A 12,660-nucleotide genomic window follows, 5' to 3' on the forward strand; every position below is an offset into this window, starting at 1 on the left:
CGCACTCACCAACCGCGCGCGCGCCATGCTCCGCGGCGCGATCGCCATGGCCGCGCCGAACGTCCGCGCCACCTTCCAGGCCGGCAGAGGCGCGAACCCTCCGCTCGTCGTCCTCGTCCACGGTCTCGAATCCTTCTCCGGGACGTGGGACGCGGTCCGCGCCAGGTGCGCGTCCCCCGACGGGCCCCATCGGCACAGGGCGCCTAGCATCCTCGCCTTGGACCTCCGCGGCCACGGGCTGACGCCCGTAGGGGACGAGGACGATTTCTCCCCGGCGGCGCTCGCCGCGGACGTCGTCGCGTGCGCGCGCGCACACATGACCGCACATGGAGCCGGCGGCAAGGACACGTTCACGATCGTCGGGCACTCGATGGGCTCGCGCGTCGCGCTGCGAGCGGCGGCGGATTTTCCCGATGCCGTCGACCACGTCGTCGTCGAGGACATGGACTGCTCGATCCGGCGCGCGCCCAAGTTCGACCACGACGCGCTCAGGCGATGCGTCCTGACCGCACCCACGCGCGAGGAGGTGGTCGCGAACCTCGCCGCAGCCATGCCGGACGTCATGACCCGCGAACGATGCGAGGGCTACGCCGCGCGGGGACGCATCATAGAAACTTCGGCCGGTGAGTGGACGTCGCTGGTCAATCCGCTGGGGTACGCGCTGGCGTACGAGCGCGTGCTCGCGGTGGACGACGCCGCGCTCGCCGTCAAGCAGATCGAGCGGTTCGCGGCGATGCGCCAGCCCGCGCCAATCGTGCACCTGTGGCGAGCGCCGTTCGACGAGCCCGGCACGTGCGCCGAGAAGGATGGGTTGGGCGGCGTGGAGTGGATACTTCAAAGGGACGGGTCGAGCGAGTGGAGGGTGCGGGACTGCGTGTTCGAGAACGCGGAGCACAGCGTGCACAACACCCGGGTAGAGGCGTTCACGGACGCGATGGTGGCGCTGGTCATGGACGGGACGGACGCGCCCGAGCGGCTGTGAGTTTTGGTCATGACTTTTATGGTTTGGTAACGAAAACATCGCTGTTCTGTGCGCTATCATATTCGTCGTCGTCGTCGTCGTCGCACCGTCCTCGTCTAGATCGCGTCTAGGTACGCGTCGCTTCCCGTCGATCGCTTCGAGTCGGTCGCGCCCGAGCTCGAAACACGTCGGGAAGGAACCTCTCATCGGAACCTCTCATCGGAACCTCTCACACGCGTCTGGATCTTTTCGAGGCTATCCCGCGCCGCCCTCGCCGCTAAAACCGCCTCCTCCGCCTCCGCTCGCGCGCGTTCCGCCTCGTCCCGCGCGCGTTCCGTCGCGAGCGCGGCGGCCCTCGCCCGCGACGACGCGGCGACGGACTTGACCTTGGCCCACGCCGCGGCGAGAGCGCGCCGCTTCTGTGCGCTCACCTCCTCCTCCTCGCGCCGCGCCTTGGCTTCGAGGACGAAGATCGTCGGCACCACCTCGAGGGACCTCGGGAGCGGCGGCGGATACCTCGGGACGCGGCACCGCGCGGGTTCTTCTCGGTTTACTCGACGCGACGCGTCCTCGCGAACAACTCGCGGTGGGACCTTTGCGCATATACCGTCTCTTACATACCACGCGTCCTCTTCTTTTCGGAGCGCTCGAGCCTCGCGCTCCATCTCCAGGAGCTCCGCGCGCGCGACCGAGCTGTTCCTTTCGCGGCGTGCGGTCCGGTGGAGGGCGCGCGGCGCGGCGGGCGTCGGCGACGCCGGTCGCGGAGGTTCCACCCCAACCGCCCCAACCTCCTCAACCTCCTCAACCTCCGCCGCCTCCTCCCTTTGACACGGCTCGGCCGCGTTTCCTCGTTCGCGCCCGTCGCCTCGCGGCGCGATCCCGCGCGCGCTCGCGTCGCGGATGAGGTCGAAGGGGTCGCACCGCGGGGGGCTCCTCCCGGCGTGATGAGGCGCGGACATCGAGGGACGGGACCGGCGGCGCTCGCGGCTTTTGAAAAGCGCGGCAAAACGAGACGTGTCTTTATATACAAATCGAGACCCGTAGACTCGGCCCGGTTGTTCCTAGAATCACCTCTCGGACGTGTCTGGTCCCGTCGCGCTGACCAGCTGACGGGCTGAGACGGGGCGAGAGCGACCGAGTGAGAAAGTCGTTGTTCGCCGCGCGCCGTCGGCAGTGCCGCGACCGCCCCGACCGCGCCGCCCGCGGAACACCGACCCCCCCTCCCCCTCCCGCGCGCGCGCGCGTCCCGATCCCGCCGCCGATACGCCGACGAACATGACGGAACTGGGCGGACTTCCGGGCGCGCCACCGCCACCGACGCTCCCGGGCGTGAAGACCGCGCCCGCGATGGGAGTCGGGGACACGGTGCTGCTGGAGATGAACGGGGACAAGTGGGCGTTCATCAAGCTCAAGCGCGACGGGTGCGTCCCTCGGCCGACCGCGAGCACCGCCCCGAGACGCGACGTCCACCATCGCCCCCCCGCGCGAGTGCCTCGTCGTCCGTGCCTCGTCGTCCATCTCGCGCATCGACCCACCGCCGCCGCCGCCGCCTCATCTTCCGTCCATCTCCACGCTGATCCCTCGCGCATCCCCCTCATCGAACGAACGAACGAACAGGACCGCGGTCATCGGTAAGCACAAGGACGTCAGCCTCGCGCCGCTCATCGGCGCCCCGTTCGGGTCCACGTACGAGGTGGACCAGGACGGCGTGCTCTACCCCGCGCAGCCCGATCCCCCCGAGTGGACCGCGGGCGACGACGCCATCAACGCCATCGACGACGACCGCAACAACGCCGACGTCAACGACATGCGCGACAACAGCGCGCAACGAATGGATCAGCACGACATCGCCAGGCTCAAGCGCGAGGGCGTCGGGGGGCGTTCGCTCGTCGAAGCCCTTGCCGCGTCGAGCGCCACGTTCGCCAAGAAGACGGCGTACGCGCAGGAAAAGTACGTCAAGAAGAAGTTACGGAAACATCTGGTGCGGTGCCGAGCGAGGCGACCCACGCCGCGCGCCGTGTGCGAGGCGTACTTCCACAAGCAGCCCGCGGCGACCAACTACGTGCGGTACGACGCGCTGGGGATGCTGTTGGCGCTGGGCAACGTGGGCGCGGAGGCGCAGCCGCTCATAGTGGAGACGTGTGGCGGATTGATTGTCGGCGCCGTCGCCGAGCGAATGGGCGGCCGCGGTCGAGTCGTGGCGGGGCACACCGGGCCGTCGGCGCCGAGTTTGGACATCGCGAGGCTGATGAACTTGGGAGACGCGGAGCGGGAGAGCATCGCGACGGCGCCGGTGACGGAGCTCATCGCGGCGAGGGCGCGACACGCCGGCATAGGCGGAGAAGGGGATGAGGACGATTCGGCCAAGGAAATAGATTCGGGGAACGCGAACGGAGCCGCGGACGGGGTTGATAAAGCCGAGGGGGATGAAGCCGAGGGAGGTAAAGACGCCGAGGGGGGTAAAGACGCCGAGGGGGGTAAAGACGCCGAGGGGGATAAAGACGCTCTTCAGGAGCGGGTGCCTCGCGAACGGCCGGAGGGATGGCGCTCGCGGCGCATCGAGTCCGCGTCTCCCGCGCTGATTCGCGAGCTTGCTTCGCCGGCGCAGGGATTCACCTCGCTCATCCTCGCCGCCCCCGCGCTGGACCCGTCGTCGGCGCTCGCGAAGCTCCTTCCGCTGCTGGCGCCGTCCGCGCCGTTCGCGGTGTGGTCGTACGCGCCGCAGCCTCTCGCGGAAGCGTTGGACGAGTTGCGCAGGTCGAGCTCCGCGGTGAACTTGACGCTGCAGGAACCGTGGCTTCGCAGGCACCAGGTGTTACCTCGGCGGACTCACCCGACGATGACGACGACGGCGGGGAGCGGCGGGTACGTCCTGAGCGGGAATTACATCCCGGAGGGTGAGAGGAAGAGGCAACGAGGGGACGACGACGAGACCGCGGTGAAGAGGGCGAGGACGGGCGGCGCGGACTGACGAGCGTGAGCCATCGGCGTTGTTATAACATTATTATTTCCAAGTCGACTGACGAGAGGAAGATCTCAACTCGATGCGCGAGCCGGTGATCGGCGAGGAGGGGGACCCGAATCCCTCCGGCATTCACGCCGCGCACGTGGCGCTTGAGAGGGACGGGTTCGTGGTTCTTCGTCCGCGCAGGGATGGCGAGCGCTACTGCTACGAGATCCCCGAGTGCCCTCAGCGAGATCTCGGCGACGTGCACGATGCGGCGAGAAAAGAACTAGGAGTACGTCAAAGCTGGGTACGGGGTGATGACGTTGATCGTAGGGTTCAGGCCCTCGCGGACAAGTGGCGTTCGAGACATACCAGCATCCCTTTCGAAGATATTCGCACCCCGAGCCACGACGTCGACTGGGGAACAGTCGTGAGCGAGGTTTGGGGACATTATCACGCCACCCTCATGGATGCCGCCTCCAAGGGTGTCTCGGCCGAGCAACTGACGAGGTACGACCCCGAGGAAAAGCTCGCCGCACAGTTCCCCGGCTTTCAGCCTCGTGTCGGGGGCAGGATCGACATGGACATCCCTTTTCGATCCCTTTTCGATGATTATGATGGGTCCGATAGAGGCATGGCCAGCGCTGCGCATCAGCTCAAGGAAACAGTAAGAACGTTTCTGGCGGGCGGCTACCCTGATAGCAGCGACGAAGAGAGTGATGATTACGGGGTGAACACGGTGCGGCACATCGTTGATGAAAACGGACGATTCGGCCTCGGCTGCGTCGTCTCGAGGCCCGGAGACGCCGTCCAGAACTGGCATCAGGATGGCGATTCACTCGGTGAGGACAGGGGAAAGACGTTCATCGCATTCATGACCACCTCCCGACTCGGAATGGAACGAAGAGGACGGAACAACGCCCGACGGAACCGTGAAGGCGGCGGCTTGCCGGGGCCGCTCCAGATAATCAAAGGCTCGCACAAAGTCAACGCAGAGCCCGGTCTGAAAGAGGGCGAACTCCCAGAGCGACTCAGGACGAAAGAAGTGACTGAAAAAGCAGACTCACCGGAAAACATGCACACCGGCGAAAGCTACCTCTTCGAGGCGGACGAACCCGGCACGATCTGCGTCATGAACTACAGGTGCTGGCACCGAGGCCTCGCGAACACGTCCACGCGTGTCATGCGACCGATGCTGTACATGCGCTTTGAAGTCAAATGGGGTCGCCCTCGGAACGGCTTGCCGCGCATCTACCCTCCCGAGCCCGAGAGAAAGAGGGAGACGCCGAGGTTGGATGACCCGTGCAAGAAGCGAAGGGTCACCCCGACGCAAGTTTCGTAACCGTCGACCGCATTATATTACATATAGAGATAGTAGCACGGCCGAGTAGTCGTTCGCGTGTTTGTGGCAAAACACCCTAATAAAAGAATCGGGAGGGGCACGCCGCCGCCTCCGCTCTCCTGCGCAGCTGCTGTCAACTTTTTCCTCATTCATCGCGTCGAGACGCCTCTCGACGCGTCTCTCTCTTCACCCTTCCAAAATCACCGAAACACCGCCTTCGCCGCTTCGCTCGCACCTAAAGTTTCCCACCCCAACTAACATTAAGGGTTTCAACGGAAAACAATCTTTTACGCGGCGAAGAGTTCCTCCACGGTCATGTCCCTCTCGGCGGCGACCTGCTTGTAAGTGCGCATCTCCGCGAGACCCTTGACGACCGCGCGGGCGTTGTTGAGCGGGTTGGAGCTCCCGAGCTGCTTCGCGAAGCAGTTCTTGTACCCCGCGAGCTCGAGGACGGTGCGGCACGAGCCACCCGCGATTACGCCCGTACCGGGCCCCGCCGGGCGAAGCATCACGACGGCGCCGCCGGACCCCTTCACGGTGACCCTGTGCGGGAACGACGCGCCCTTGGCGATGGGGACGCTCACCATCTGCTTGCGGGCGTCGGCGGCCGCCTTGGTGACCGCCACCTGGACCTCGCGAGCCTTGGCGCAGCCCACGCCGACCTTGCCGGCGCCGTCGCCGACGACGACGGTGGCGCGAAAGGACATGTTGGAGCCACCTTTGGTAACCTTGGTCACGCGCTGCACCTGGACGACGTTCTCGGTGAGACCGTCGCCCTCGGGCTTGCCGCGACCGCGACCGCGACCGCGACCGCGACCGCGAGCTGTTGAACGGGGGTAGGATTCGGGGGGCGGGGAGGGTCAGCGAGTGGTCGGGTTTTTTTTGTGGGGCTTTTTTTTGTCTGTGGCTTTTTCCTGACCGAGCTGCCAGTGTGGTGCGCTCCTTATCCACACCGGGTCGACCAATGCCCTAAACCACGAAAAAGCGACCGCCGGGGATGGGCGCGCGGGGCGGCCTTCGCGCGGTGCGATGCGGCCGATACGCGACCTAACGATGCGCGGACGTCGTGGACGTGCCATCGCGCGCATCCTCGGCGGGTCTCGGCGGTCGCATCGCGCGTCGCGGGGTCGTGACGTCACCGCGTCGTCGGGAAAAAAGGGCGACACGTCCCACAGCTGGCGCCGTGGAGACGAGGAAATCTGCGTCTCGCCGAAGCGTTGGTCGGGGGTACTCACCGCGCGGGCGGGGGGCGTCACCCTCGTCCATGGAGGCCTCCGGCGCGGCGGGGGCCTCGGAGGCATCATCAGCCTCGGCATCGGCGCGAACCTGGAGGCGCTGAGCCTTCGCGCGCTGCGCGAAGGCGCTCTTTCCGAGCGCGCGGACGCCGCCGAAATGCGCCTTGGCAGCGATGGGCTTGGAGGTGGCCACGTTCCCGGCGGAAGAGCCGCGGAGGGTGAGCCCGGCGAAGGCCTGGGTGATGGCGAAGGCCGCCATTGTCTCTCTGACTCTCTAGGTTGTCGCGTGGACCGTTAAACGGCGGGACGACCTGCGCTACGCACGGAGCGACGCGCCTATAGTGTGCGACCGGGGCGTGCGGGAGACTCGCTTTATCCCTCGACGTTCAGGGTTTTGCGCGTCGCGATAAAATCATACGGCAATCAGTCAGGAGCGACTCTCTGGTTACAAAACGGGCCCACGAAATTGGCAACTTTCCTGCGAGGACCGCCGATACCAGCCAGCCACCGCCCGACAGATTGGAACAGAGTTCGATACGAAGGCGAAGGTACACATTTGACGAGGCGCGGCATGTTCTCCGCCGTTAGGGGCGAGTCGATGGGCAATCGGGTCTCGCCGGGTTTGGCGCCATCCACACCTACAAGTAATGTCATGGATGTCATGGCCTGCGATGACATCAGACAGTTCTTCTCCACGGACTTGTCAGGGAAGGCGCCGCTCGGATTCGCAGCGTTCTTCTTCGATGTTTTTTTGCTCCCTCCCGAACGAAGGCCCCAACGGTTTTGGGTCTGCGCCGAGGTCAGCATCGTCAGTGGCGGACTATTGCTCTTCTTCGCCTCGACGTTGGTGGATAATCAAGTCACCGACAATCTCGGCATCGCAGCCACGAGCATCGCATCTCTGGCTGTGCTGATGTTGGTCGTGTCGATAATCTTTTCAACAGTGAGCGTGATTGCAGTCTCGACTCCGGACCTGACCTCAGTGTATGCCGGATGTAAGATAATCGGGTGGGCATTCTTATTCATCAATAACGGGACGATATTGAGTTTCGTTGCGTTCGTGTTGAGCGGACTGGTCAAGGCGAACGGGGCGCTCGTCGGGTGGATCGTTTGTGGCATGGGTGTCGCACTATTCGCCACGATGAACATTTTCTTTGGACTCACGCATATGGCGCTCCTTCCGCTGCCTCATATACACCAGCAGGGATGGTATCTCCAGGCGTTCGCGTGTAATATCGCTCTCAGCAACTACGTCATGGGTAGGAAGAGCCTGCGGGAGGGCGCGGACATTCAGCTCACCAAGATGCTCGCGGGACCCATACCCGAGGACCTTCGTGTGGTCCTCGACGGAGACGGAGACGCAAAGGTGGTGTGACGCCGGTACCTTCGTAACTTAGAAATCTAGAAATACATTCCCCGTTCTCCTTCCGCGCCTCGTCCGCGCGTCACTTTCCTCCATTCCCACCCGCATTCCCCGCATCCTTCGCGGCTCTCAGCGCCGTCGACGACACGTCCATCCTCCAATCACCGAGATCCTCGAACATGCCGACAAACTCGCTCGGGACGTCGACGTCCCTCAGCGTCAGGAACCTCCCTGACGCCCCGTCCCCCGCGTTCCCCGCGTCCTGCTCCACCCGGCCGGCGACGATGAACGTGCATCCCGTCGCGCGCATCGTCCGCAGCGCCGCTCGCATCTCCCCCTCGCCGCCGTAGTACCTCGGGTTCAACAGCCGCACGGCGGTGTCGTGCCCCAGGACGAAGGTGGCGCCGGGCATGAGCGCCGCCTTCTGGCTGTACAGCGGCGCGCGCGTCAACCACAGCCGAGCATGGGAGGATGACTCGCCTTGTTGTTGATCCGCATCCACGCCCGACCCTCCCGAATCGACTCCTTCCCCCGCGAACTGCTCGACGCGCCGCCTCACCTCCGCCGTCGGCAGCGTCCCCTTGTCCGCGTTCGTCACCGCGAGCTCGTACACCGGGACGGAGCCGCGCGGGCGCATCGCGATCGCGCGTTCGAGCATCGATCGGTGCCCGTCGTGCAGCGGGTTGAACGATCCGGGTAGAACGACACAGCTGTCCGGCCGGGGCGCGACGCCGACAGCTGTGCAGACGAGCGAACCACAGCTGGCGACGGGGGAGAACTCCACGACGTCGCCGTCGCCGCGGATGAGGTACTCGAGCGGGTCCCCCAGAGGCGTGCGCGTGCGTTCGAAGACATCCCCGGGCGGAACCACTCGCCCCGCCATGATTGCGGACGGTTGATTTTGTTGATGATGCGACCCGTCGTGAGATCTCGCGTCGGCGTCTCCGTCCGCCTCCGCCTCCGCGGCCGCGTCCGCCAGGGCCTGCACCACGAGGGCTGACGCGAGCCCGTCCTCCTCCCACCGATCGCGCCTGCCCTTCTCCATCGTCAGGACGTACTCGGCGAACCCGCGCGCGCCGAAGGTGGCGACGTGGCATCGGTGCTCGCCGCGCTTGGGCGGGTGCGACGTCAGCGCGCAGGTGCACCCCAGCCCCACCAGGTGGCGGTCGCCGCCGCACAGCCGGGCGCCGCGGCGGTACGCGGCGACCGCCATGTCCCTGGCGGTCGACGCGCTGACGAACTGCGCGGGCGGGCCGGAGGCCAGCGCGTCCGCCATGGACTCGCGCGCGTACGGGACTCTGGCGTCGATGAGCGTGCGAGACGCGCCGGGGACCGCCGCGATCCAGCCCACGCTCTGCGCGCCGCCGCCGGTGACGTGCAGGACCGCGCGCAGGGGGCTGGCGTGGACGGCCTCGACCGCGGCCCTCAGCGCCGGCTCCATGACGGGCGTCGACTCTCTGTGCCGCGCCCCCTCCGCATTTTCATCCTCACTTTGTTAGAGCCCGGGCAGCGCCTCTATCGCAGCAGTGTCCAGCCCTAGATCGCGCGCACACAAGACCCGCGCAGCCGCTCGGGCGTCCGCGCATTCGACCGAGGCTCACCCGCTCGCTCCAGCGCCGGCGACAACACACGCGTCCTCGACGCGAGCAGATGTCCGCTCAGTCCGCAAGTGCGTCCGCGGACTCTACCCGCCCGATCTGGCGCGCGCCCCGGGGCACCCTCCCTCGTCGCGAAAATTCCCTCGTCGTTCCCGCGCCAGATCCTCCGATCCGACCGGAGAAGGAAGGCATCGCGCTGACCCCTCGTCGTCCCCGCGCCGAACACCCCACATTCAGGCAAGAAGCTCATCGTCATCGACCCCGAGAAGGTCGCCAACAACGCCAAGGTAAACGGCGTCGTCTTCCAGTTCCTCGCCATCGTCGCGGGCATCGTCTGCGGCTGCCTCGGGCTCACCGATCTCAAAGGCTTCGCCGCGTTCGTCGCGGCCAACGTTGCCATCGGAGGCGCGGTCGTCGCCAAGTGCGGGTTCAAGCCCTCGAAGTACTTCGTCGGCATCGACAAGGTGATCGTCGACGGAGCGTCCCTCGGCTTCGGAACCTTCGTGCTCTTCTGGACCCTCTTCTACAACATCTGCCACCTCTTTTGAGCGTCTGTCTTTCCAGCGCCGTCGGGTTTCCAGCGCCGTCGGGTCGCGTCTCGAACGAACCAACGACACAGCTGTGCACCGCGGCGGCCGTGATCCAACCTAATAAGACTCGTTAGTTAGCCAGCTTCTGATGTACGGCCACGGCAAGTTCGGCGGCGTCAAGCTCGGCGCCAAGGAGAGGGAGGAGGAACCCGGTAGATTTCGCCGGCCGAGAAAGATCTCCTACCTCCTTCGACACCCCGACTTTGATGAGCGACACGTGGGGGGCGTGAACGCGTGCGCGCTGGCGCCCGCGTGCGGCGGCGGCGGCGGAACGAACGGCACGCAGCTGTACACCGCGGGCAGGGACGGCACGGTCCGCGCGTGGAGCCTCGACGCGCTCGCGCGGGACTCTTCGAATTCCAAGCGCAAGGGCGGACCGTCGGGCTCGGGCTCGGGCTCGGGCTCGAACGCGACCGAATGCGTCGAGGCGTGGGAGGGTCACTCGTCCTGGGTCAACGACGTGGCGCACCTCCGCACGGGCGACGGCAACTTTTTGCTCTCCGCGTCGTCCGACAGCAGCGTGAAGGTGTGGTCCATCGACTCTCCATCCGCGAATGACAGTCACAGGTGCGTGGCGTCCCTCACGCGGCATCGCGATTACGTCATGAAGCTCGCGACGGGAGACGCCGGCTGCGCCCGGTTCGCCTCGGCGGGTCTGGGCGAGTGCGACAACCTCTTCCTGTGGGACGCGCAGCGCGCCACGGCCGTCGTCGACTTTGGTAGATCGAGCGGGGTTTCCGGAGGAGAGTCGACGGATCTGGTGGTCGACCTAGAGGGCCAGAAGGAGTCTGCGTACGCGCTGGCCATCGACGACGCCGGTAACACGCTCGTGTCCGGATGCACCGGGAACGTGCTCAGGGTGTGGGACGGTCGCACCGGTGCGAGGATCTGTAAGCTCCGGGGCCATTCCGGCAACGTCCGGTGCGCTGCGCTGAGCGGCGACGGCCGCCTGTGCCTCACGGGCTCGAGCGATCACACGCTGCGGCTGTGGGACCTCGGGCAGCAGCGGTGCGTGCAGACGGTGCATCAAGTGCACCACTGCTCGGTGTGGAGCGTCGCCATGGACGCCAGCTGGCACGTCTGCTACTCGGGCGGCGCCGACGGCGGCGTCTACGCCACCGACTTGGCGCACAGGCGATCCGCGTTGCTCTTCGAGGAGGAGAAGGGCGTCCTGTCGCTCACCCTCGATTCCCACGATTCCTCTGCCGGCGACGGCGTCTGGGCGTGCACGATGGGATGCGGGATCCGAAGGTGGCGATGCGACGTGGACTGGAGGGACGACGAGCACGCGTTCACGCCGGGGCACCGGGGAGGCTCCGTACCCGGGCATCGATTCGGGTCGCACAAGGACTCGCCGATGTCGGTGTCCCCGAAACTCACGCCGGGCAGGGCGGGCTCGGCGCGAATGAGCAACGCGTGGGGGGGCAAGAACGCGAGCCGGGCGGGCGCCGACCCGATCCACGGCACCCCCACGGCGACGATCGAGTCCACCCCGCCCATCGTCGAACACGTTCAAACGTCGGACAGGACGCGCATCCTCGCCGCCGACGCCGACGGCGCCGTCTCGCTGTGGGACGTCATCAAATGCGAGCGCGTTCGATGCTTCGAGCGCGGCGTCTCCCTCGCGGATGCCGCCAAGGAGGTGAACCCGCGAGTCTCGGTGCCCTCGTGGTTCACGGTGGACACCAGATCGGGGTCCATCGCGATTTCGCTGATGCCATCAGGAGCGTTTCAGGCGGAGGCGTACGCGATCGACTTGGGCATCGCCGAGGCGAACGACGAGCTCAAGGTGAACTACGGCGTCCAGTGCGTGCACATGCTACTCCGGGACTGGAAGGTACGGAGGGTCAGGGCCATCGCGTGCGAAAACGGCCGCGCCCCGGACTCGTCCGACGACGATTTAGACTTGGACTCGAACGATTTCGACGTCAACTCTTTAACCCCGTGCGGGGACGCGAGGGTGTGGCGCTTGCCCCCGCGGCCCCCGAGCGTCGTGTGCGAGCAGCCCGAGGGCGAGGGCGGCGCGGTGCTGATGCCGGTTGGCGAGATGGTGGGTAGCGCGGAGGAGCAGGACGCTTTACCCGAGTGGATCGTCGACGTCGTCGCGGAGAGGCACCGAGTGCCGGATTCGGCCAAGGCTTCGTTTCACCTGTCGCCGCACGAGACGCAGCCGGATGCGCCGAAACTGTCGCAAGGGCGGGTCACCGCGCCGAGGGTCCTCGGCGTGCGCAAGGTTGTGAACTACGTGGTGCAAAAGCTGGGCCTGGACGCGAACGGGTCCCGCGCGCCGGAGGATTTGGTGGACATACTGTGCGGCGGCGAGGTTTGCGATCCCGCGATGTCGCTCGCCACGGTGAAGGAATTTCTGTGGAGGAAAGGAACGGACGTGGAGCTGGTGTATCGGTTCAAGGACGGGGTCGACTACGGCGGGACCGGCGGGGGCGACGTGGAAACAGCCTGACGGCGTTCATTCGTCGTCGCCGTCGGGGACGAGCGTGTTTGATAGATGAGAGACGAGCGTCCTTCTTGGATCGTCCCTCTTCGGTAGTCTCGCCGCGCAGTCGTCTCATTCGCGAAACACGATAAAAGTTATATGCAGAGCATCCTCCCCGCGTTACGATACC

The 12,660-nt window shown here is 66.1% G+C and overlaps 9 protein-coding genes across 9 annotated transcripts; 6 read left to right on the forward strand and 3 right to left on the reverse strand.

The window, feature by feature from the left end:
* Positions 1 to 46: 46 nt before the first annotated feature.
* On the forward strand, positions 47 to 982 carry MICPUN_64709 (predicted protein; the record flags this gene model as incomplete). Its single annotated transcript, XM_002506619.1, has 1 exon — positions 47 to 982. One exon carries the CDS (start codon positions 47 to 49, stop codon positions 980 to 982), a length of 936 nt encoding a protein of 311 aa, XP_002506665.1.
* A 182-nt stretch (positions 983 to 1,164) lies between these two features.
* On the reverse strand, positions 1,165 to 1,920 carry MICPUN_64710 (predicted protein; the record flags this gene model as incomplete). Its single annotated transcript, XM_002506774.1, has 1 exon — positions 1,165 to 1,920. The coding sequence occupies one exon, from the start codon at positions 1,918 to 1,920 to the stop codon at positions 1,165 to 1,167; it is 756 nt and encodes a 251-aa protein (XP_002506820.1).
* Positions 1,921 to 2,236: 316 nt separating this feature from the next.
* Positions 2,237 to 3,932, forward strand: MICPUN_104523 (predicted protein; the record flags this gene model as incomplete). Its single annotated transcript, XM_002506620.1, has 2 exons — positions 2,237 to 2,382; positions 2,579 to 3,932. 2 exons carry the CDS (start codon positions 2,237 to 2,239, stop codon positions 3,930 to 3,932), a joined length of 1,500 nt encoding a protein of 499 aa, XP_002506666.1.
* A 442-nt stretch (positions 3,933 to 4,374) lies between these two features.
* Positions 4,375 to 5,250, forward strand: MICPUN_104524 (predicted protein; the record flags this gene model as incomplete). The annotated part of the gene is made up of 1 exon (XM_002506621.1): positions 4,375 to 5,250. One exon carries the CDS (start codon positions 4,375 to 4,377, stop codon positions 5,248 to 5,250), a length of 876 nt encoding a protein of 291 aa, XP_002506667.1.
* MICPUN_92603 (predicted protein) lies at positions 5,246 to 6,789 on the reverse strand. Its single transcript, XM_002506775.1, has 2 exons — positions 6,486 to 6,789; positions 5,246 to 6,073 (listed from the first exon to the last, which is right to left on the reverse strand). The coding sequence occupies exons 1-2, from the start codon at positions 6,742 to 6,744 to the stop codon at positions 5,538 to 5,540; spliced, it is 795 nt and encodes a 264-aa protein (XP_002506821.1). The 5' UTR covers positions 6,745 to 6,789; the 3' UTR covers positions 5,246 to 5,537.
* A 348-nt stretch (positions 6,790 to 7,137) lies between these two features.
* On the forward strand, positions 7,138 to 7,860 carry MICPUN_64714 (predicted protein; the record flags this gene model as incomplete). The annotated part of the gene is made up of 1 exon (XM_002506622.1): positions 7,138 to 7,860. The coding sequence occupies one exon, from the start codon at positions 7,138 to 7,140 to the stop codon at positions 7,858 to 7,860; it is 723 nt and encodes a 240-aa protein (XP_002506668.1).
* Positions 7,861 to 7,957: 97 nt separating this feature from the next.
* Positions 7,958 to 9,289, reverse strand: MICPUN_69269 (predicted protein; the record flags this gene model as incomplete). The annotated part of the gene is made up of 3 exons (XM_002506776.1): positions 7,958 to 8,323; positions 8,372 to 8,609; positions 8,742 to 9,289. Coding segments are annotated over 3 exons (1,152 nt in total), but the record flags the coding sequence as incomplete, so codon positions are not given.
* Positions 9,290 to 9,498: 209 nt separating this feature from the next.
* MICPUN_64716 (predicted protein) lies at positions 9,499 to 9,994 on the forward strand (the record flags this gene model as incomplete). The annotated part of the gene is made up of 2 exons (XM_002506623.1): positions 9,499 to 9,517; positions 9,684 to 9,994. 2 exons carry the CDS (start codon positions 9,499 to 9,501, stop codon positions 9,992 to 9,994), a joined length of 330 nt encoding a protein of 109 aa, XP_002506669.1.
* Positions 9,995 to 11,317: 1,323 nt separating this feature from the next.
* Positions 11,318 to 12,638, forward strand: MICPUN_109622 (predicted protein). Its single transcript, XM_002506624.1, has one exon. The coding sequence runs from the start codon at positions 11,394 to 11,396 to the stop codon at positions 12,495 to 12,497; it is 1,104 nt and encodes a 367-aa protein (XP_002506670.1). The 5' UTR covers positions 11,318 to 11,393; the 3' UTR covers positions 12,498 to 12,638.
* The last annotated feature ends 22 nt before the right edge of the window (positions 12,639 to 12,660 follow it).

This window comes from Micromonas commoda, chromosome 16 (assembly GCF_000090985.2).
Source record: "Micromonas commoda chromosome 16, complete sequence".
Lineage (NCBI taxonomy): Eukaryota > Viridiplantae > Chlorophyta > Mamiellophyceae > Mamiellales > Mamiellaceae > Micromonas > Micromonas commoda.